The sequence below is a fragment of the Ochotona princeps genome, chromosome 6 (assembly GCF_030435755.1).
Source record: "Ochotona princeps isolate mOchPri1 chromosome 6, mOchPri1.hap1, whole genome shotgun sequence".
Taxonomy (NCBI): Eukaryota; Metazoa; Chordata; class Mammalia; order Lagomorpha; family Ochotonidae; genus Ochotona; species Ochotona princeps.
Genome location: NC_080837.1, coordinates 14,806,953 through 14,830,740, shown reverse-complemented (window position 1 = coordinate 14,830,740; position 23,788 = coordinate 14,806,953). Strand labels below are relative to the sequence as shown.

Sequence of the window (23,788 nt, the reverse complement as noted above, 5' to 3'; positions counted from 1 at the left end):
TGCCACAGCCCCCTATCTTTAAAGGAAGCACACTTGTAGGGGCACACAGCCCAATTCTCCAGCAAGCCAAATCCTCCTGAACACTGAGACGCATCAAGCTCACCAGGAGTCACATGGCAGCTCCCACTTCAGAGGCTGAGGCAGGAGGCTTGGAGGGAGGCACACTGATCCTCACGGGGACCTCGAGCGTGACAGTGACGTTCATGTTGACGTTGATGGCGAGGGCAAGGGCACATTCAGAATGAAAACCTCTGCATGCGTTCAGCAGGAGCCAATGCATTTCATAACCAACCATGCAAGGAACCTAGCAATACCACTCTTTCTCTGGACTCCCAGGAGAGCGCAGCTCCATGTCAGGAACAAGTGGCAGAACCAGTAAGAAGAGCAGAGGAGACCAGGAAGGCAGCTTCAAGTCCATCTCCTGCACAAACACCCACGGGAAAACATAAACAGGGGCTGAGAAGTCACAGACACACATGCTTGAGATGTGAAAAGGCAACTGTACAACTTAATTGACACTCTGTCAGAATTGGCATAAATTGTGAAACTTTGTCCATGCTGTCTCGCTCTCTTTCTCCCTCTCTCTCTCTCTCTCTCTCTCTCTCTCTGTTGGTGAGTGGCCGAAAGGGAACATCTTTCAAACCTCTTATCTCTCAAACATCTTAAAACAACCCAGGTCATTTAGATGCATTTTTCCCCACACAGGATCCGTAATGAATGATTAAGTAAAACCTTTTGTGTTAAATGATGATGTTAATAATGCTTGCATCTCCTGTAATTTATTACGAGTTCTCGACGGCTTCGGGTTTGATTTTGATAGAATGCAGCCACAGCAGAGGAGTTTATGTGATGACTTTATTTTTAGAACTCCTTCTTGGAGGGTGCGCACTTCCTCGCGACTGCTGCTACTGTAATTATGTATAAAACCAATCACTCATTAGAGTTCGGATACATTATCTTCTAGACAGATGAGGCTAAATAAGCACCACATTAATAATTCAGGGAGCGGTTCATTATGCATTGTGGCTGCCTGCTTCATAACTGTACGCACGACAACCCTTAAACAATAGTTCCGTGTTATTGCAGCCACATCCGAGTTTACGCTTGTTAAACTGCTACTTGGATTATTTTATCAAACATTCATTTATTTGTGGTCCCCCCTCCTTCCTGCCGGGAACAGATTTTTGGAAGCTCCTTTTTTTTTAAGTTAATGATTTGAGCAATGGGTGTTATTAATTCTCAGAATATTATCAACATGATTAATTTTCAGGCAGAGATTTACTGCATGAGGATTTCAACTATATCAACGGAAATGCATCACTGTCAAAATGAGTGTCACGGGCGAAAATGGAACACGCACCACACTTGAAGGGCCCAGTGCTCAGAATGGGATTGATTTAAATTGCGGCTAAAGCCAAAATTATATTCTCCAGTGAAAAGGACTATGCCGGGCTTCTTGCTTTCTTTCGTGGGAGGCAGTCTTGTTAGATGGTGATTTAGAAAGGGGCCGGAAGGAGACCACACGTCTCTCCATCACAGCACATCTATTCTTCTGCTTTAGCTAGACAGGGTTCACCTCTGAGATGCCCACGAGTCCCGGAAGCGGCCACCGCTCCTGGCCCCCAACCCGGGGAGTCAAGTGCAGCCCCGCCTCCATGGTCTCGTTCTCTCACCTGTAAGATGAGGGAGAGCTGAGCAACCCTAGGTCTCTGGAGGAATCTGATCGTCATGGGGCCCACAGAACGGAACTCTGCCCAGCCTCTTAAGGGCTGAAGGGTGTTAAGTGTCCAGCGAGGAGGGCCAGCCAGAGGCCAGGCACACTGAAGTCTTGCCCTCATAGATGGTCTTTCTCTTACAGAGGCTTTTAGAAAGGAGGGGCATTGAGGCAAGTCATGTCCGGAGTCCCCATCAGCCATCACCCTTGTCGTTCGTCCGTCCTAGCCACAAGAACCATCTAAAAGGAAACAGTTCACACATTAAAAATACTCATGAAGAATTCATCTTCAGCTCTTCAACATCATGCTTAATGGGGGCTCTTATTTAATAATACAGTCACGTGGCCCAGAAGGCACAATGTACAAATAGTGACACGTGGACAGCAGCCTTCCCACGACCCTGCTTCCCCTCACCCCCAGCACCACCACTGGTCTCCCATCTCCACATACCCTTTCAGAGCCTCTGCAGAGCTCAGCAAATACACATCCACACAGTGCCCCCCTCATTATCCCCAAAACGTAGCCTATTCTGCTCCCAAGTTTTTCTTTGGAGAACTTTCTACACCAGTTCATAGAAAACATTCTCATTTTTCTTAACACCGACATATGACTCCGTTACCCGGATGGACCATTATCTACCTGCCCTTTCCACTAGTGGTAGGCTCTTAAGTGATTGACAGCCCTCTCGTGTGTCTAGCAGAACCACAGTGGGCGCAACCTCACATATCCCTTTGCACATTTTAAATACATTCCTAAAAGTAGAGTTGAGAGATCCAAGGACACGAGCGCTTTTACGTTTGATGGTTCCAAACTTGACTTCATTTCTGATCCTTGGCCAATGTAAGGGGCTTGTGTAGCATCCAAAGGGAATAGGTCCTGCAACGTTTGATATTTCTGATTTGCATAATGCTTTCTTTTATTATTCATGAGTGTTATTTTAGCCCCCATAATAACTCCCAAGAAACAGAAAAGATGAGAATTATTATACCCATTCTACAAACTAGGAAAGTGAGGCTACGCCAAATGCAATAAGCTACCCAGGATCATAAGGTTAAAGTGGCCAAGCCCAAATCCCTTTCCAATGAGAAGCTTACTGTTTTACTGGTCAATTTTTCTTTGAAAGACCTGACCTTTGTGAAGTTCTTTAACGTATAAAGTGATAGCAGCTGGCACTTTCAGAGGACACCAGACACAGTTTTTTCTAGTACCTTGCACACTTATCAAGCCTCACCACAGGGCTCCTGTCACCTGTGCTGTTGGGCTGGATGAGCAGCAGCCCAGAGGACCAAGAGATCTTCCTGCAGAATCCCCAGAGTTGATTACTTTAAAAAATAATAATAATAATAATAATAATTCATTTTACTTTTGATGCTAGTTGAGATGGCATGCATGCCCATGTGGACCACCAATTATGGTGGGAACGGTCAAGGAAAGTGGATAAGACAACTGTTTCTAATCTCCTTTTCTCTTCCTGTGTTTGGGGAAAGTGGGGGAGAGAAGGGGAGAGGGCTGCTCTCAGCAGCCTAACTGCATCAGTTCCCCAAGTATGGGGGAGTCACTCAGTGTCATCCCAGGGTTCCCGAAGTGGAACATGTTCTGAGGGTACGGCTTAAGATTTTGATAGTTCTGTTGCTTTCATTACTCCAAGGTTGAGGAAATCCTTCCAACGTCTATTTGACAATATAATCCAGCAGAGAGTCTTGATTCGCTCAGATACTTGTCTGAAGGAGCTGCCAGTTTGTTCTGCCCTCCATGGTACTAGACATCTTCTGCAGGCCTCAATGAGCTGGTTTTTATGTCCTCCATGAGCATCTGGGCATGCCATCTACTGCACAGACCTCAGCAACCTTGGGGACCCAGTTCTGACACATGCAATCCACTATCCTCTGATTTTTACCATGGTTAGAATTCTGAGTCTGATGATGCATTTGGAGGGGATCCCCAAATAAACCTTACTAGAGGTGACCTAAATCTGAATCCTGTGTATGCCAGCCAGTGTGAGATGCAATTCAGTCCATCACCCACAGCAGCAATACACACACTGGTGGCTGCAGTCACCTGGTCAGCTCTGTCCTAGCCCCATCTCATACACAAACCAATGGATGCTGTGGCCCAGCCCAACACTGCCCATCACACACTCCAGAGGGAACTGCAGCCTAGTTGGAGCAACCCCAAATAACCCCCCCAGCCCTGCCCCCAGCCCTGGTTCTTGTGCATGCCAATATGTGCAGCTGGTATGGCAGTCCCACAGGGCTGAGTACACGATCCCCCACAGAATCTGCTCCCAGACCCCAACGCAGTACTCTTGTGAGCTGGTTGGTATCATGGCCCAGTCTAACATGGTCCACCCCCTGCCCCAACACTGGCGGGTACTGTGGTCGAGCCCTGTCAGACAGGCCCCCCAGCCATGCTTCTCATGTACGCCAGTAGGCAGTGGTCAATACCAACTAGCCCAGCTCAGGTCTCCCACATGGACAGATGTATGGTTTGGCCCCAAAAGGTCCTCCGGTTTCCCTCTAAACTACCCAGTCCTAGGCCCATCATTTACCTGCAAGTGCAGTAGCCTGGTTGATGGAAGTCCCCAGAAGTCATTCCTTACCCGCCACATTCTCCCTGAGCAGTCCTCCCTCCCACATCTTCCCAGACCTGCCTCCCTGAGCAATCCATGGCCCCCATGCCTGCTAGCTTACAGATCCCAAAGTCCAGTTCTCCGGCAGTGTGCCATGCCAGTGTGCCCCCCACAGAACATTTAAAATGCTGGCACACTATATAGCTTACACAAATTTGGCATTAACCAGGCCCAGGACGCCTGCCAGCTGTTGGCTGCTCTTCTCCCAGCAGTGTAATACCTGCCTACCTACAAGGCAGCCTAAACAGTTGCCTACAGTTGGTGCTGATTACCTTTTCTTTTAAAGTCATTGTGTCCTGTATGGTGTTCCCTATATACAATCAACGGAAGACGTTTGCTAAGAACACGGTAATAGCTCTACCAGGACTTTCACTCAGCTTCAGGGACACAGAGGACATCTAACAACATCCCTGGCCTCAAGTTGCTGAGAAGCAAGGAAACACAGAGAGCAGCATTGTTAGGAAGACGGATCACACATGTCCAAGGAAAGACCACAAGGCATCACTTGGAACCCGTGTGAGGGACAGACCTTCCACCTGCTGCTGGAGTCCTTAGGAAAAGTAGCTGTGGCCTGGCAAGGAAAGGGAATGCATGGCTGGAGCAGTCGGGGCAGGCGCTGTGGTGTAATGGGTAGGCCACTACCCACAGTGCCAGGATCGCATACAGGTGCTGGCTTAAATCCTAGTTGCTCCACTTCTGATCCAGCTCCCTACTAAAGCACTTAGGAAAGCAGTGGAGGATAGTCTAAATTCTTGTGCCCTGGCACCCATGTGGACAACCCAGAAGAAGCTCTTAGTTCTTGGCTGCAGATTGGCCCAGCTCTGCCACTTTGGCCGTTTGGGAAGTGAACCAGCAGAAGGAAGGGTACTGTCTCTTTATCTCTCTTTCTCTCTTGCTGACTTTCTTCCCACCTCCACCCCCCAATCTATAACTCTGCCTTCCAGATTAAAAAAATGAATCTTTAAAAAAAAAAAAAAGACTCCCTGTCCCCAGTAATTCCTGCTGAGTCACCCAGAGACTATCGGGCAAGCAGATTTTCTCAGGATGTCATTTTTGAGGATGATGTGACTGTACTTTGTGCATCACAGAAAAAAATCACCTGCTTCTACCCCAAAGTCTCCTGGGCCGGCAGCACCTCGCAGCACACTTTTTGAAGACGCTCTTGAGTCAGAGGGATGTATACTGGCCACCTTATGTATTTTTTTAATTCTTTCTCTTTTGCACTCAGTACACACGGAATGTCTTTTCAGTGTGAGCATCATGCTCAACTTACAGCTTCACATGCTGAGTAGCACCTGTCCCAGACATGCGAGGGAAGTGGCCAGGAGGTCAGGGTGATAAGAACAAACCGTGGTGAGGCAGGAGAGGGTCAAATGGGTTTTCTTTTAAAGAAGATCCTCTGAGACCAACTATGTGGCACAGCAGGTTTAACCACCACTTGTGACACTAGTATCCCATATCAGTGTGCCAGTTCAAGTCCCAGCTTCAGATGGAGCTTCCTGCTAACACGCCTTGGAGAAAACAGATCCTTATCAATCCCTGGCCCCTACATCCCACATAGGAGACCCAGATTGAGTTCCTGAGTCCTGACTTTGGTCTGGTCCAGATCTGGCTGATGTGGACATCTGGAGAATAAAACAACAGATGGAAAATCTCAAAAAAAAAAAAAAAAAATGGGGCCCAGTGGCATGGCCTAGCGGCTAAAGTTCTCGCCTTGAATGAGCCAGGATCCCATATGGGCGCCGGTTCTAATCCCAGCAGCTCCACTTCCCATCCAGCTCCCTGCTTGTGGCCTGGGAAAGCAGTTGAGGACGGTCCAAAGCCTTGGGACCCTACACCCACATGGGAGACATGGAGGAGGTTTCTGGCTCCTGGCTTCGGATTGGTGCAGCACCGGCCGTTGCGGCTCACTTGTGGAGTGAATCATCGGACGGAAGATCTTCCTCTCTGTCTCTCCTCCTCCCTGTATATCTGACTTTCCAATGAAAATAAATAAATCTTTTTTTAAAAAAGAAAACCTCTCTCTGTGTGTCCCTCTTTCTCTCTCCCTCTGTTGTTCTGCCTTTCAAATAAACAAATATGTGTTTTTAAAGTTCCAATGGCTGGGCCTCGTGCGATAGCGTAGTAGTTAAGCTCCTCGCCTTGAACAAGCCAGGATCCCATGTGGGTGCCGGTTCTAATCCTGGCAGCCCCGCTTCCCATCCAGCTCCCTGCTTGTGGCCTGGGAAAGCAGTTGAGGACGGCTCAAAGCCTTGGGACCCTGTACCCCCTTGGGAGACTAGGAAGAGCTCCTGGCTCCTGGCTTCGGATTGGCTCAGCTCCAGCCTTTGCGACCACTTGGGGAATGAAGCATCGGAAAGAAGATCTTCATCTCTGTCTCTCCTCCTCTCTGTATATCCACCTTTCCAACAAAAATAAATCTTTAAAAAAAAGTTCCAATGGCTACAAATAGGACAACACCAGTGGAGGTGCCTTACACTGCATTAGCCAGAGGGGACCTAACACTTCTGTAGATATGGACTGTACTTCCTTGCAGGAAGCACTGTCTCAATGGATGGGCCTGTTGATGCGATGCTTGGATGCAGTACTGACATCAATGTGGAAGGCAAAGGCTGCATGGCAGAGAAGCATGCCACCAGAGGCAGCCAGGAACTGTGTGTGTGTGTGTGTGTGTGTGTGTGTGTGTAAGAGAGAGAAGAGTACAGTGTGCAGGAGAAGGACAGTCACCCTCTATGGGACACTCAGGCAACCCTAGCTCCCCTGTGTCATCTCAGGTGGCTACAGGTAAGTGTCAAGTCACTGGGACCCCAGTTTCAGATGAACAGTACCTCCCATGTCTTCTCCTGCTCCAGTCCAGGCATCTGGTTGCTCAGCCCCTGGGGAACCCCCAAATTCCAGAACTCACTAAGCACCTACCTCCTCTATGTCCTAGGATGGGCTGTGCCCAATAGGCAGTTCAAATTTCCAGGTAAGCACAGAAAAACAGTGCTGATTGTCAATGGCGAATAGCCCAGCTCACACAAGGCAGGCTGCTCAACAGCCAGGACAGAGCAAGCAAGACAGAGAAGAGTAGCTTTCCAAGGAGAGGAGCTTGTGTCTAACATTTGGCCACCTTAAGAAGGTGGCGTCTATGTAGGGATGACTTTCAACAAGTGCAGTGTGGGGTGGGGTTGGGGGAGTGTCCTCACAGCCCCTTTAAGTGCCTGCTGTGATAACAAAAGCTATCTCTGCCAAATGATGATGATTGGCAGCAATGACAAGTCACAAGGCTGGCACTGACCTTGATTAAATGACCTTGATGAAAATGACAAGTGTACTTCTGTGCTTTCACTATGAAAATACATCCCCCAGCCTCATCACGGGAGACACATCAGACAAACCCAGACAGAGGAACCTCTGCCCAAACTGCTGGACAGAGTTCCTCAAAGTTCCCACAAGCATTCAAAACAGGCCGAGCCTGGGAAGTGGCCGCAGCCCAGGGGAATCATGAGGTCTTCAATGGGGTCTTCAATGGGATCTCAGAACAGAAACAGGGAATGTGGGAAAAGATGAAATGTGAATAAAGTGTGGATGTAGCAGTGATGTGACAAATTGGTGTGACATGTATGCCACATATCCACCCTGGGGACGTAGGTGTGGAGGATAAAGGAGCATCCCATATGATCAATGTGACCTTGCTGTTCATTGCCAACAATTCCAGAGTCAAAACCTTTGGTTTAAATATGTGTTAGAGTCTGATGGTCAGGGGCTGGCACCATGGTGTAGTAGGTTAGGCCTCTACTTGCAGTGTCAGCATCCCATATGGGTGCTGGTTCAAGTCTCAGCTGCTCCACTTCCCATCCAGCTCCTTGATTATAACTTGGGAAGGCAGCAGAGGATCACAGCGCAAGTCCTTTGTCCCCTGAACCTACATGTGAGACCCAGAGGTGGCCCCAGGCTCCTGGCTTTGGTCTGGTCCACCCCCAGCCATTGAGGCCATTTGGAGAGTGAATCAGCAGATGAAAGATCTCTCTCTCCTGTCTCTCTCTACCTATCTATCTCTATCTCCTTCTCTCTATATAAAACTATCTTTCAAATACAAATAAATGTCTTTTTTTTAAGATTTATTATTTTTATTACAAAGTCAGATATTCAGAGAGGAGGAGAGACAGAGAGGAAGATTCTCCGTCCAATGATTCACTCCACAAGTGAGCCACAACGGCCTGTGCTGCGCCGATCCGAAGCTGGGAACCTGGAACCTCCTCCAGGTCTCCCACGCGGGTGTAGTGTCTCAATGCACTGGGCCGTCCTCAACTGCTTTCCCAGGCCACAAGCAGGGAGCTGGATGGGAAGTGGAGCTGCTGGGATTAGAACCGGCGCCCACATGGGACCCCGGGGCGTTCAAGGCGAGAACTTTAGCCGCTAGGCCACGCCGCCGGGGAATAAATGTCTTCTTAAAAAGCAAAGAGTCCGACACCCCACTGTGGCCTCTTGCAGTCACCAGCCACCAGCCGCTACGCAGTGATGACCACTCAACTGAGGCACAACAATCTCTCGCTGATCTTCCCCTACGTTTTTCTCCAGATGTGCAAGGCCCACGGCATTGGCTATGACCTTGAGGTATGATGGGGTATGGTGGTCCAAAACTGGAACAGAGGTCCGGTGGGTGGCTGATCACGTGGTGGTCTTCAAGGCAGATATTCTGCCAGAATTAACTTGCCATGCATTACAGCTGAGGTCTGCTTAGAGACAGGCAGAGACGCAGTTCCTCGAGGTGCAGTACTCCTCCCTGGAAGCCCGGTGCACACCCACACATGTCCTGCCATGTGCCGGTAGCGTAGGGACCACTTGTCAGGCCAGAAACACGCCCTGACCATCCTGATCCCACCCACCACAACTTACTCATGAGTATCTTCAGTCTTAGTCGGACTACACAGCACACCCTGGGTAGCTTAGAACAGCAGAAAGTCATTGGCACACAGCTCTGGATGCTGGGTGGCCCACTGTCAAGGCCCTGGCAGATTGTGTTTCCGGTGAGGGATGCTTCCCGGCAGGTAGATCGCCACCTGCTGGCTGTGTTGTGAGGTGGCAGGAGAGCTCTGGCTCAGGAGAGGCATGGCTCCTAGCACTGAGGTCTGAATGTCTCCACCAACTCAGGTGCTCAGTTCCCATGGTTTTCATGTTCATGGCACTGAAAGAGTTGGTAGCTTCATCCAATCACAGGTTAAGGATCCAATTGAATCAAGTTCTTAGGGTGGAGTCCCCTGATGGAAACCTTCCAAGGGATCAGATAGTAGAGACACATATACGCCCCACCCCGGTCTCCTGCTGTGTGACGCTCTGGGCCCCTAATGACTGCCAAGCAAGTGTACCCTCCCCAGAGGCCCAACCTGTGGACTGTGCTTGATGGTGGGTTGTTAGTCTCCAGGACTGCACATCACAGTAAATGTGTTTCCTTTATCAAATGAGCCTGTCTCAAGCTTTCCTTTATAATGAAAAAAATATCCAAACCAACGAATACACTCACTTCACCTCCCAAGGCCCTGACCCCAGCACAATCACATGGAGAATTGGAGCTGCACCCTGTGAATTCAGTGGGGACACAGAAGGAGTTGGAATAACATAGGTTGTCTGCATTTTGGGGGGTGCAATTGCAGTGATATTGGGGGCCCTGCCCAGCTGCACCAGAACAAGCCCAGCACACTGGTCCCTACAGAGACTGCAACCTCCATTTGTGCCTAGAAACTCCTGTTAATCCAGAGAAGTCATTTCACACTTTCCACTTGGACTGAAATTTTCTAATCTCTGACAGCCAAGGCCCTGAGTGACCCCCTCCCCGTTGCCCTTTTGCCGATGGAGGACCCACACTACCTCACCTCACCTCAAACATCACACCAGATCCACCTCCCATGTAAAACACATCGTATACGCAAGTCACATAGTTGATCAGTAGCCAGTTAATGGAAGAGTTTTATCTACAGATCTGTAATTTTACATAGAGGATTTCTAACTTTTTTACACTTGAGAACCAACACAATTTTTAGGGGTCAAAAAGAAGTTTTTTTGAGCAACCAAGAGCCCCCATCCTTTGGCTCATTCCCATAATGCCCACAACGAGTGGGCAACCAGGAGCTCCATCTGGGTCTGCCATGCGGGTGGCAGGAAGCCAGGTAGCTTGGGCCATCACCTTTACTACCCAGGGATGTAAGAGGAAGCTAGAGTCAGGAACTGAAGCCAGGAATTGAATCCAGGTATTCTTATATGGGGGAGTGAGCATCTTGGCCATGAAGCCAAATGCCCACCCCAAAGGGTTAATGTTTTTGTACCCCACCAAGAAGCGTAAGTGCAAGCATGCGGCCCACGGTGAACACTTGGCAATCTCCACCGTTGCCAGGGCACTGCCAAGGTGCTTAGGTACTTTTGCTAGATTAAGCCATCCTATTTGTGACTCCACATCATGGGGTCATAGTCCCTTGAAAATGATACTACAGTTGATAAAATACAAGAATGAAAACATCAAGTTTAATTGGTTTACTTGAAATTAACTGTTGTATCGGCTGCACGTCATCTCCGTGAAATAATTTTGCAGAAATACAAATCTATGTGCTTTGTGTTTCTCTGCTTTGGATGCCCATGTCCCATACTGGAAACGCTGATTTCATGTTCATCATCTCCTCTCCACTCCAGCTTCCTGTAAACAGCTCAAATACTTGGGTCTCTGCCACCCACAGGAGAGACCCAGGTTCAGTTCCTAACTTCTGGCTTTGACCTGACTTATCTGACTGTTGTGAGCATTTGGGAATTGGATGGAAGATCCCCCCTCTCTCTCTTGCCTTTCTAAAAAAAATAAATAAATAAACTTTAATTCTCTTTTAGAATTGTTCCAAATATCAAAGCACAACAAGTTCTTTTCAATAAGCATATTTGGCAGGAAATGTCTCCTGCCCCAAAGAAAACATGCTCTGTCCCTTTTTATTATCGAACTCGTGCCTTAGACTAAATTTTAGTCCCCTTGGGAAAAGAAGGGCACTCAACTTTGTAAACGTTTTGCATGTTCATCTCTGAGTTGATCAGAGCCACTTCTCAGAGCAGATGCTAGTATGGGAAGTAGATGACAGACCCTCCTGGGGGAAGCCGGGGGTGGGGTTGGAGAGAGGGTGGGGTCCTGGTAAAGGTCAGGGGTCCGTGAGGAGAAGCCGACACGGAGGCAGCCAGGACGTGGCTTCGCAGACTTGCGTCTTGATGGCCCACACTGAACAACTCAGGAAGGAGGCCAGGTCAACCTGCAGAGGAAGGAGAATGGAGACGGGGGTCAACGGCCTGACAGAACAGTGACAAAAAACGGTAAGCAAAGAAGAAAAAGAGGACAAAACACAGAAAGATGGAAGAATCCATTTAAAAAGGAGGAGGAAGGGGCTGCTGCTGTGCCATTGTATGGAGCTGCCAGCTGCAGCACCAGCATCCCACATGGGCACCAGTTCAAGTCCCAACTGCTCCACTTTCAATGCAGCGCCCTGCTAGTGGCCTGGGGAAACAACAGAAGATGGCCCAAGGACTCAGGTCCGTGCTACCCTTGTGAGAGACCCAGAAGCTCTTGGCTCCTGCCTGGGCCGGGTCATGACAGCCACCTGCAGAGTGAAACCCTCTTTCTGTGTAACTCTGACTTTCAACTTGATTAATTTAAGAAGAAGAGAAGAGCTTAATAACCAGAAAGGCACCAGGGCCCATAAAGTGAGGTACAAAACTCAAGTAAGAGGAGGGAAGACCTAGTCGCAACAACCTGAGAGGGGAGAAGCAGCTTGGAAATTCCAACATCCTACAGCAACGTCCAGAGACAAGGTGGCATCCTTCCAGACCCAGGATCCACTCCTGGTCAGGCCTCTCCGCTTGCTCTATGCCACGGGGACGCCAGTGCTGACCCAGAGCTGATAGAGCACCTCCACTGTGCTGGCCACAGAGCTGAGGGCTTGGAGCTCGTCGCTGCATTTCTGCTCTGTGTCCCGCCAGAAGCTGATATCCCCAGCCTGTATGTGTGACCACTTTCAGGACTGTCCCATGGACACACAGCCAGTGGGCCTGACAGCTGAACCCATGAGTGGGCTCAAGATCGAGTGGGGTCTTCTCTCTTCCTCCAAGGAGTCCCTGTTTCCCATTTACTGTGGGATTAACACAGCCCCCAGAATGTTACTGTTCATTTCAAATGAGACACTCAGCTCTGAGAACTTCTCAGCATGTCCCATGGGAGAATAGCACAGATAGCTCCTCCCAGCCCCCACGACCTTCTCCACATAACAAAACAGGGGAAGATATTTAACAGCGAACATCCCTAAGATTTCATTGTCTCTTTGGGTTATACTCAGTCTAAAACACACAGTATTTACCCAAGAGCCAACACATTTACTTATTCCCTCTTCTACTGGCTGAACGTAAAGTGGATACTGACATGGGCATTGGACCTAACCATTAACCTACGTTAGAGTTCCTGGTCTGGGTTCAAGTTCTAGCTCTGCTCCTCATTCCTGCTTCCTACAACTACAAGCCCTGGAAGGCAGCAGGGGGGTGGCTGAAGTGGTTGGGTTACTTTTTCTCACATGGGCAATCCAGATTGGGTCCTCCGCTCCCAGCTTCAGCCTGGCCCAGGTCCAGCTATTACAAGCATGTGGGAAGTGAACCAGCAATGTGAGCTCTGTCGGTCCCTCTCTGCTTATCAAATAAATAAACTTCAAAAATACTTTATAAGGTGAATGCTCTTTCTAGGAAATACAGAAAGTGGCATTCACCGTTATACCATTGTCAACACTACTTCATCCCAAACCATCCCTATTATCACCATTGCTGTTCTTACCATTATTAGCACAGATTTTCCAAGTGTTCTTTCTTGTCTAACTTCTCCTGGGAAGGGGGGTGGATCAAAGAAAATGCAATCTCCACCCCCGTGAGTTTATTTTTCCTTGATGAACATTGGAAGCAGGCATGGCTGGGTTTGTAAGCAACTTGTTGGATCCCATCCCTGGTATTTCTGTAATGCTACAGAATACCCCCACTGATTTCCTAATGAAATAAAGTTGTAATGGAAGCCATTTGGAGAAAGGCAACCTGTTTACTGCCTGTGACTTTGTGGAGCACAGGGCTGTTCTCACACGCACACAAGCAGTGGACCCTGGTCCTGAAAAGCTCCACAACCACCAGCAGCCACTTCCTGAGCCCAGGGTCCAGCTGCCATGGGCAGCACAAGGCTGCTTGCGAGCAACTGTTCATATTCACATCCTCTCAGGAGCATCACAGGATCCCACTTCTGCAACCCTCCCCCTGGACTTGAGCATGGTCATGTAGCTTGCTTCAAGCCAGTAAGAGATGAGCCAAAGGGATATGAGTCTTTTCCATGCAAAAGCCTACAGATAAGAGCCATTTGTATGAGTGGCTGCCTAGGAAAATTTCTAGAGGACACAGCCAGAGCCACCCTGCAGCACGGACCCCTGGGTGAATCAGATGTGCAGAGACCCATGCAGGTCCACCCCAGAGAAGTGAAGTGTGGACAGGAAATGCAGCTCCTAGTTTCAATAAACAACCAAGAGCTGTTTGATGCTTTCTAGGCGCAAATGATCACAGAAAACGGCTTCCGAAGAAGAGTGTTTCCCAGACAGAAATCTACAATATTGGTGTTTGGCTTAGTGGTTAGGCAGTGAGTGGCAAGGATCCAGATGGTGCTCCTGGTTCCTGATTTCAACTCGACCCAGCCCTGGCTGTTGCGGCCACTTGAGAGAGTGAACAGCTTATACAAGAACTTTCCATCTGTCTGTCTGTCAGTATGTCTGTCAGTATTTTTGTCAGTCTGTCTTACAAATAAATCTGACAAAAAAAACACAAAAAGATGTTATTGATCTAAGAGAAATCTAGGCAGATATTATGTTCAGTTCAAAAGAGATCCCAGTGGTAGATATTTTCCACAGATAAGGAAAATCTTGAAGTAAATAGGCAAATGGAGAAAAAGCAAATTTTTCTACCAGGGGGAGCCAGAGGTAAACCAATTCAACTTGGGGGCCTGGTGCATGGAGTAACAGCTAAAGTCCTCACCTTGAACGAGCCAGGATCCCATTTGGATGCCGGTTCTAATCCCGGCTGCTCTGCTTCCCATCCAGCTCCCTGCCTGTGGCCTGGGAAAGCAGTAGAGGACAGCCCAAAGCCTTGGGACCCTGCACCCGCGTGGGAGTCCTGGAAGAGCTGCTGGCTCATGGCTTCGGATCGGCTCAGCTCCGACCTTTGCAGCCACTTGGGGAGTGAATCATCAGGCGGAAGATCTTCCTCTGCCTCTCCTCCTCCATGTATATCTGCCTTTCCAATAAAAATAAATAAATCTTTAAAAAAAATTTCAACTTGTACCACCCTGGCTAGGATTTGCTCATCAGTCCCTTCCTCTGGGTAGAATCAAGTTGCTCAGGCAATAGGGCGCACTATAGACAACCCAGTTCTCGCCCAACGCATGGCTTATATTCCATGCAGCAAATGGCCTCCCTGTCTTTTTGTACCCATTGGACTAGAAGAGCAACATTCAAATTCTGACATGCAGTAGGCTCACTCAGGCCATGGGCTAAAAGGCGCCTTCCATTCCCGGGACCCTGAGCTGGGCTGATGCCCATGAAGTGCCTTGCTCACGGCCACTTGCTTCAGGAACCTGGCGCAGGCGTTCTGAGCTTTACTCCCAAAACACTGACCGAACCTCCTACATATCTGATGGGGGATCAGCCTTTCAAACAGCCTTCTGACAATACTTGCGGGTAGCACTAGCTTTCAATTCCAATCCATCTCAGGGGTCTTCGTGGAGGAATCTATTCTTTACTTTGGTTGCCAAGATAACAAGCTGCTTTCTCTCTCTCTCTTCCCACACACATTTGGCAGGACAGACAAGGAAGTGTCTTCATATTATACGAGCAACTGAGGAGAGACAAGCTGGGCATGTTGTGAGTACGAAGCCTGTCCGTGAGATGGAGGAAGCTAAGAGAACAAATTAGAACAATCTCCAAAAACGGCACTTATCCTGAGTTTTAATCAGGCAACTGGTTTATTGGAAGTCTATTTGATTTTATCTAGATTTTCAGGTATTTCACATGCATGACTTTAGATGAGAGTTTGTCAACGCTGTTCATTTCATGATCCCAGAACTGACAGGCAAGAGTTTAGACTGGGCACCAACTCGGACATGTCCAAGACACAGCCGATCTGACTGGCGGGGGTGCAACTCAGTTGTTCTGACTACATGAAACCGGTCGTGGTTCTGGCAGCTTCGAAGAGCACTCTCGTGCTTTGGAAGAACATTCTTCCCCAAACCCTAGATCCCCAAAAGGTCCCTCAGCTCCAGCATGGGCCCTGCCGCAGCCCACCACCTCCTGCAGGGTTGTGGATGCCGCTAACAACCTGTCCTGTGGTGCCGCATATTAAGCTGTCCCTTGTACGGCAGCATCCCTATATGGAAGCACCTGTTTGAGTCCTAAATGGTCTGCTTCTTATTCAGCTTCCTGCTGATGCAGAGGAAGCAGAAGGCAGCCCACATACCGATGCCCCTGCCACCCGTGTAGGCGATCAGGATGGAGTTCCTGGCTCCCACCTTTGACCTGGCCCAGTCCTGGCTGTTGTGGCCATTTGGGCAGTAGGCCAGTGGGTAGAAACTTCTTATTGTCTCTCTCTATTCTCCCTTGTGTGCTTTCTCTCTCTCTAGCCCTTTCTCACTCTAGTTTTACCTTTCAAATAAATAAATCTCTTGAAAGGTTTATTTAAATCAATTCATAGTCTTTTTTATAATATGCCTTTTCCATTGAAAACCCCTGGAATTCAGACATGTTAGTCAAGTACGAGATCACAGAGATGAACTCTGTGATCAGCCAGCATGCAAGGTGCACTGTGAAGACCCAGCAGGCCAGGCCTGGGACTGAAGAATGCTCTGTGCACCGGGGTTGAGGTTGGAGGGGCGTGATAGACAAAGTCCCTCAGATAATGGGAAAGGAGCAGCAAGGCTGACCAAATGCAGGAGCCAGGAGCAGGTGCCCAGAGATCATCTCAAGAAGGAAGCAGCCTGCATCCTTAGGAAAGATCCACCTGCAAAGAGGAAAAGGACAACCCGAGACCCAGATGATGATCGATGCTCTGCTGAAGAGGAAACCAGCAGGGTGGGGTGGCAAGAGGAAGCCAGATCACCGGGAGGCAGGGGCCAGCAGAAGTGACAGTCACGGCTGACAGATGACACAGGGTTAAGGTGAACAGGTCTGAGGTAGAGATCCTGAGGTATGGGCCGTGCAAGGGGATACCTGAACACAGAGGATCAAGGCAAAAGAAATGAAAATAATAATAATAATAATAATAATAATAATAGTTGTCACAAAATCTAGGGGACGGAAAATAGTATTTCTTGAAAAGCAAAAAAAAAAAAAAAAAAAAAAAAAACCCGCCAGCCTCAAAATGACCCAGCAAAGAGATGGGTTTGCCTCTAAAACCTACAGAATGAATAATTACACTGGTAACCAGGAGGCACTCGCCCAGCTGTCCCTACACCTGCAGCCAGGATTGCGGGCAAGGAGACCTTGGCCTATAGACTGGAGCCAGCAGTAGAAAAGACACTATTGGTACACCTGCTCCTCCCAGAGCCTGTGGGGAGGCACTGTGGGCATCCTGAAAGACAGAGCACCTGTTCTCTTGCTCTCTGCCCCCTCTAATTCCCCTCCCTCACTGCAGTCCTGCAGCCCAAGCTCGCGGGGAAGAACCCTGCAGCTTAGAGATGAGGTGTGATTTACCTGGTGCCTGTACTCTGATCCAGCACTCAGCATTCCTTCCACAGAAGCCACACTGAGTGGCCATCCTGCAGAGCAGCCAAGCATGGAATTCAGAGATTCTCAGGCTGGTATGAGGTGCATCCCGACTTGCACACATTTGGACGGAATTTGCTCATCTATTTTTTCTGAATAGTAGGATTCCAAAATATTTCTAAACACATATTTATCTGAAAGCCAGAGTTACAGAGAGAGCAAGCAAGAGAGAGAGAGAGAGAGAGAGAGAGAGAGAGAGAGAGAGAGAGGTTTTCTATCCACTGGTTCATTCCCCCAGGTGGCCACAAAGACCAGGGCTGGGCCAGGCAGAAGCCAGGAACCAGGAACTTTCTCTGGTTCTCCCCTGTGGGTGCAGGAGCCCAAGGCTTTTTGACATCCTCCAGTGCTTTCCCAGGTACACTTTCAGGGAGCTGGATTGGAAATGGAACAGCCAGGACACGAACTGGCACCCACACGGGATGCCAGCATTATAGGCAATAGCTTACCACAACACTCCAGAATTCAAAATGAGCCCTGGAATCCTCTCTGGTTTCCAGGTGTGCCTCGTTGAGTGTGAGATGAAAGGGTGGGTTGGTAGTCAGACCCTGGTAAATTAGGAATTAATGATGGAACAGACACTAGCCAGGAGGCAATCGTGTTTTCTAGAACTCACACTGCCAAACAGAAGGTGAGCAAACATAAACTCTGCTCTGCCCTGGACAGTTTTTCCAGAGCCTTGGAGGGAGGACCCTGAGGAGTTGTCTGGGCTTGGCTTGGCTTTGCACAGGCAGGTCCCACCAGGTGAAGAAGGGCCATAGACCACCACTTTAGGAAAGTGAAGAGGAGTGCGGAGGGGAGCGGCGGATGGCTGGACAGGCCGGAGGCTGCGGCTTTGCTCCTGCGGCCATTACTTCATCCTGACTCTGTTGATTCTGAGATGGTTTCAGGAATAGAATATGAAGGGAATTTCAAAGAAGAGAAAAATGAAAGAAATTCTAGAAATTGATTCATTAATTAATAAATACTTAAAGAAATTGCTAAGAAAGAATAATGAGGACCAGGAGTCCATCCAGATGCTTGGTTCCTAACTCAGGAAACACAGACCCTAAGAGACCAAAAAGGGCTACTGAAAAGGATATGAATCCATCCACGGACCTAACATCTCGTATACAAACAGTCTATAATGTCTTTTAACTGTAGGTCTCTCTCTCTCTCTCTCTCTCTCTCTCTCTCTCTCTCTTATATAAATATATATTTCCCATTGGAGAGGCAGAGACTGAGTTCCCACCTGCAGATTAATTCCCTACATGCCCTTACTGGTGCCCTAAAGCAGGAACCCAGCTCCTCCCATGGTCTGCATTGCTTGGAAGCTGGCAGGCCACAGCCGGGAATCAAAGCCACGTCCTCCATCTGATATGGAGCAGGGCACCTTCACCGCTGGGCTGCTTCTTCCCAGATCCCTATTATTAGCAAGTAATTGAGAGCCACCTGACGAGCTTGAATAAACTACATATTTCTGGACCTTCTCACCCCCCCCCACCCCCAGAATCAGAGTCAGATTTTGCTGATCTGGAATAGCCGTTTCCCTCCCGCAAATGCCTGCAACAGCTGGGGCTGGGCGCAGTTGAAGTCAGGAGCCAGGAACTCCAGCGGGGTCTCCCACATGGATGGCAGGGGTCCAAGGACTTAAGCCACTGTGTGCTACCTCCCAGGGGACGTGCTAGTGGGGAAGCACAGGCAGGGCTCTATCCGAGGCACCAGACATGGGGTGCAGGCACCCTAGGTGCAGGACCCAGGAATCTGCTGTTTTAAAAGTACCCTGGCGGGGAGGTGGGCAGTGGGCACAGAGGGTAAGCTCTTGATTTGAATGTCCATATTCCATATAGGAGTGCTGGGTTCAAGCCTGGCTTCTGCTCCTGATCGCAGCTTTCTGCTCGTGTGCACACCTGAGGCAGCAGGTAATGGCTAAAGTAGTTGGGTCACCAGGAGACCACAATGGAGTTACAGGTTCTGGGGCATTTGGGGAGTACACCCGTAGATGGAGATTCCATCTGTCTCTTCCACAGCTCTTCCCCCTCTGTCTTTCTAGCTCTGAAGTGAACAGAACAATGTTTTTTAAAAAGTAAACGTATCAACAAGTACCTGGGCTGGCACCATGGTGTGGTAGGTTAAACCTCTCATATGGGTGCCAGTTCGTGCCCCACTTCTGATCCAGCTCCCTGTTCACATGCCTCAGAAAGGAGCAAAAAGATGGCTCGAGCCTTCGGGTCCCTGCATCTAGGTGGGAAACCCACAAGAAGCTCCAGGATCCTGGCTTCAGATCGGCCCGACTCCAGCCACTGCAGCCATGTGGGGAGTGAATCAGCAGATGGAAGATTTCTCCCTCTGTCTCTCCTTTCTCTGTAAATCTGCCTTTCAAAAAATAAATAAATGTTTTTAAAAGAGAGAGAAGTACCCAGGGTCTAATATACACTGACCCCCAACGCATTGGCAAAATAAAAAAAAAAAAAAAAAGTTTTTAAATGATTCATTCCGATATTGACCTTAGCTTTTCTTTCTTTTCTTGAAAGAGCAAATACGAGTGTCTGCAGTTCTCAGGGTGTGTCATCCTTGGAGCTGCAAGAATAAAGCTTGTACGGAAGCACTGATCTAAACCCAGTTCCTTCATTTTAGAGAAAAAGAAAGTTTAAGTGCCTTCCCCAAAGGCACACAGCCAACTGGCGGCAGGAGCAAGAGTCCTGGTTTCCTGCTAGCAGGGCTGGTGAGCTTTTGGTCCTGGCTGGACCCAAGAACAGCCACTCCTTAAAGGGTCACAGCCCGACTTGAAGGCAATCTATTTTTTCCAAATAATGACTGGAAAGTAGGTAACCCTCAACTTTCTTTTTGCAGTTGCCTTAAAGGGTATTTCGTTAGGATCTCCCTCTCTGGGTTTTAAAAAAAAACTAATCAGCTCATCTAGTTCTTTTTTTTTTTCATTTGTTTTTTAATTTCCTGAAGTGTTGTTGCCAAGTCCAAACTCATATGTAACAGGACAGTTGGCAAGCCATGTCTGAAAATCTTTTTCTCAAGTTAAGAATTATTGATTGATTGCATTGAAAAAGCAGAGTGATAGAAAAGGAGGAAGAGAGGAAGGGGGAGAGAAGGGGGAGAGATATCAACCTGAAACCAGGAGCCCCACCCATATCTCCCATTTGGGTGGCAGGGACCCTCCCCAGAAGGATCAGCAGCAGGGCAACCAGCACTTCAACCAGCATTCCGATGGGAGATTTTGTTGTCTGCACTGGCCATGTAACTCAATGTGGCCAAAACTCCATCTCCCAAACATCTCCAAATAGTGTTTAGCTTTATAAAGACTGGGGTTTTATTGGACTGGGGGCTCACACTGAACTCCAGGAGCCCCCAATATGTATCAGCAATGATCTGTGCCCAGGAAATAGAAGAGAAAGCCCAGTATCCAGAAAAGCAAGATGCAGACCAGAAAACTGGTAGACGTGAGTGGCTGTTTGCAAGAATCCTCTTGCACGAATTCACCGATTTTAAAAATGAGCTAGCCCGACTGTGCCAGCTCGCAGTAGCCTTGTGCTAGAAACGAGTGAACCCATTGCCATCTTCGGCTAAGTTGATTAATAAAAAATATTTATTACACAAATCCTTTCTGTTGACAAGTTAAAATGGAGCCTCATCTTTCATATCTCCCTGAAGATTGCCATCTTGTGAGATTGAAAATACTCATTAAATTCCATCAGCAGACAGGCACAAATGAGAGGGTGATTGTTTTTAAGCATGTGAGGGGAATCGTTGGTAAACTCATTTGTTTGGATATCATTAACAGAACAATCGGCGTGGATCTCCAGGGGGCCCTCATGACCTTTGCTCGCCATCTCTTCATCATTCATCAAGAAATATCAGCACCTAATATGCAAGGCGAGACCAATTTTAAGGTGAGGTGTTAATTAACTAACGATCCTGGTTAATTTCTATACAAGGGCTGAAAATACCTCATGCTGGATTGTAAACAAGTGCTAAACCATCTCTCTCTCTCTCTCTCTTTTTTATTGTAAGCAGCACATATTTTACAGTGTGCAGGGTCAATATTGGAAGGTTCCCACTGAACCCGTTAGTTAAATTTAAATAGTTTGAAACTTTTTCTTTGCTTTGAAATAGAGTAGACTTACTTTCACTAGCTGCTGTTTTCAAACCCAAGCTCAGAAGACAGCTGAGCTCACCGGTGTTGTGGGTGAAGGCGGATCTTCCCCAGACTGTCACAAGCAAGCCCTGGCATTGGAATCGCTCTGTTTTTCAAACAATGCGGCTCCTGCCTAATGACGCCTGTGCACCTGCCATTCCCAGAGCCCCATCAGAGGCTTAGGAAGCAGCAGCAAAAATCCCAGCACACATCCACCAAGGACCTCACCTGCATCTCCATAGAGGGGTGCATGTTTCACTAATCCCCTTTAGAAGACTCCAAACAGCCTCGGAAGCTGCGGGAGGGTAGATCCAGCCCCGTGTGGCTGAGTAGCCACCTCCAAATCCTAGATTACAAGAGGAGGCGTCAGCCTGCGAGGCCGGCATCCCACATGGAGGTTGGTTTGAGTCCTGGCTGCTCCACTTCGCATCCAGCTCCCTGAGAGTGCACCTGGAAAGCCAGTGGAGGATGGCCCATGTCTCTACACTGCCTGCACCCCTGTGAGAGACCCAGAAGAAGCTCCTGGCTCCTGGCTTCAGCCTGGCACAGCCCCACCTGTTGCGGCCATTTGGGGAGTGAACTAGTAGATGTAAGATTTCTCTCTCACTTTCTCTTTCCCTCTCCCTTACTCTCTCCTCTCTGTAACTCTGCCTTTCAGATAAAAAAAAAAAAAAAATCTTAAAAATGTATAAAATAGAGGCCTAATGTTTTCATTAGTAAGCAGGATTGACAAAAATTCTAGAAAGATTTCCAAATTCTTATTCATTTCTGTGAGACAAGTAACCGCTGGTTTGTAAGATGGGCCCTATCCAGTAGGTGCAGCACACTCCTAGCAGAACTGGTCTGGACCACACTCAGCTCCGCCAAGAAAGACTGGGCCCAGGAGGGGGGACTGTTTGAGGCCTTTAAATAACCCATTGTGTCTGGTTGTTCAATTACAGGCCATCATTGAAGACACTGAAACCATTCTAGGAGTGACAGAGGAAAACAAAATGAGATTCAAGGAAGAGCTACCCTCCAAAGATGAGAAAAATCTCTCCAAGTTTTGCAGATGATCTGTCCATTATGGTTTCAGGGTTCCAGTCCTGAGCAAAACAGGGCACTACCCTTTTTGCTTGGTAGAAATAAGAGTGGGGGGCAATTAGTTGGCTTTGTTTGCTAAGAACTGAATCAAAACAGGTTATAATTCTCTTCTTTCTAAAAAACAACTTTTTATAAACACTGTGTATGAAGTGATCTTATTGCATGTATTAAACCAAAGCCTGCGGGCTTCTTCATTTGATAGTGCTGAACAATCTCTCCCTCTTCGCAGACTTGGGGCAAAAAATAACCTGCTGAAGGAAGACAGTCACATCCCCAACTTCTATCCCTGCCACATTTAAACTTCAGGACTAGGGAACTTTTGTGGTGCGTGTGTGTGTTTTAAAGTTTACGAACTTTCCTTCTATTTCCAACAGAAATTCATTTTCTGCATTTAAAACATTGAATGAAAACACAATCGCTGCTATTTGGCCAAACCCCAAATATCCTTTTTTCCCCTCAGGGTATTACATTTCTATGATTTTTTTTTTATAAAGTGATGCTTTATCGTGCGTGAACATTTATTGTACTGAGCCACTTTTGTTTGCTGTGGTTGCCGTATTTGGAAGAAGTGGAATAAGCCGTCGTCTCTTTCACAGAAGTGCCAAAACATATCTAGGTGGCAGTATCTGCTCTTAGTTGAAGATGCTTTGTAACTCAAAGCCTCCTCACTTGAATAAACACTTGTGCTCCCGCAGTCTCTATTGAATAACAGCGGCCGAATTTTTACAAGTGGAATTCAATTGTACCTCCTAAAGGGCAAATTGTTATTAAAAACAAAACACGCAGGCACGCTGCAGTGTTTAGGCAGCTTTCCTAAAGATTGAAATAGGTCAAGTGCAACACTGCCATTCCCACCCAGCCCTAGTCACATATTGTTTCAAAGAATTACCTTTGTATCTAAAAAGCTACCTGAATGTGCAGGATCATAAGAGTGGTTTTCTTCTTTTTAGGATCTTTTTGGTTTTGTTTTTGGGTTTTCACCTATGAAATTGCGGTGGTTTCTTTTCAAATGTGCCGCAGCCACAGGCTTAAAAGTTTTTTGCAAATCAAATGACCGGTTCTGTGTGTGTGTGTGTCAGCGCTTGTTTTGTTCTCGTCCGAGATGCATTAATTAGCCAGGTTTCCTGCCTGCGCGAGGTACCACGATGACCTCTTTTTCTGGCCAGCACTCCCTGATCCATGTGAGGGGGCCCATTGTCCAGACACTTGACGGATAGGAAGCCCTGCCCACCCATCAGAGCCATGTCTCGATGGCAGCCAGAGCAACATAAGGTCCAAGAGACTCATTAGTTCACTGGCACCGTCGCGTCCTGGGAGTCAGGAAGACCCTCTGTTTCCTTCTGGCTCTCATCTGCTCTGGACTTTAAAAGAAAATTGTCTCCGTTTTGTTCGGCACAGCATG

General features: G+C 48.0%; 1 protein-coding gene across 7 annotated transcripts in view; it reads left to right on the top strand.

Annotated features, from left to right (window-relative positions):
• IQCH (IQ motif containing H) overlaps positions 1 to 22,585 on the top strand; it is a 187,602-nt gene extending 165,017 nt beyond the window's left edge. For 4 of the 7 annotated variants that reach the window (XM_058665635.1, XM_058665632.1, XM_058665630.1 and 1 more), the window contains 4 exons: positions 8,821 to 8,943; positions 15,220 to 15,281; positions 20,950 to 21,058; positions 22,245 to 22,585. In XM_058665635.1, coding sequence (XP_058521618.1) covers positions 8,821 to 8,943; positions 15,220 to 15,281; positions 20,950 to 21,058; positions 22,245 to 22,358 — 408 coding nt within the window. In that variant the 3' untranslated portion in view covers positions 22,359 to 22,585. Of the gene's footprint in view, positions 1 to 1,270; positions 1,444 to 8,820; positions 8,944 to 15,219; positions 15,282 to 20,949; positions 21,059 to 22,244 lie in introns of those variants that run through there. The other 3 variants (XM_058665633.1, XM_058665638.1, XM_058665634.1) reach the window with 3 other exon arrangements.
• Positions 22,586 to 23,788: the final 1,203 nt, after the last annotated feature.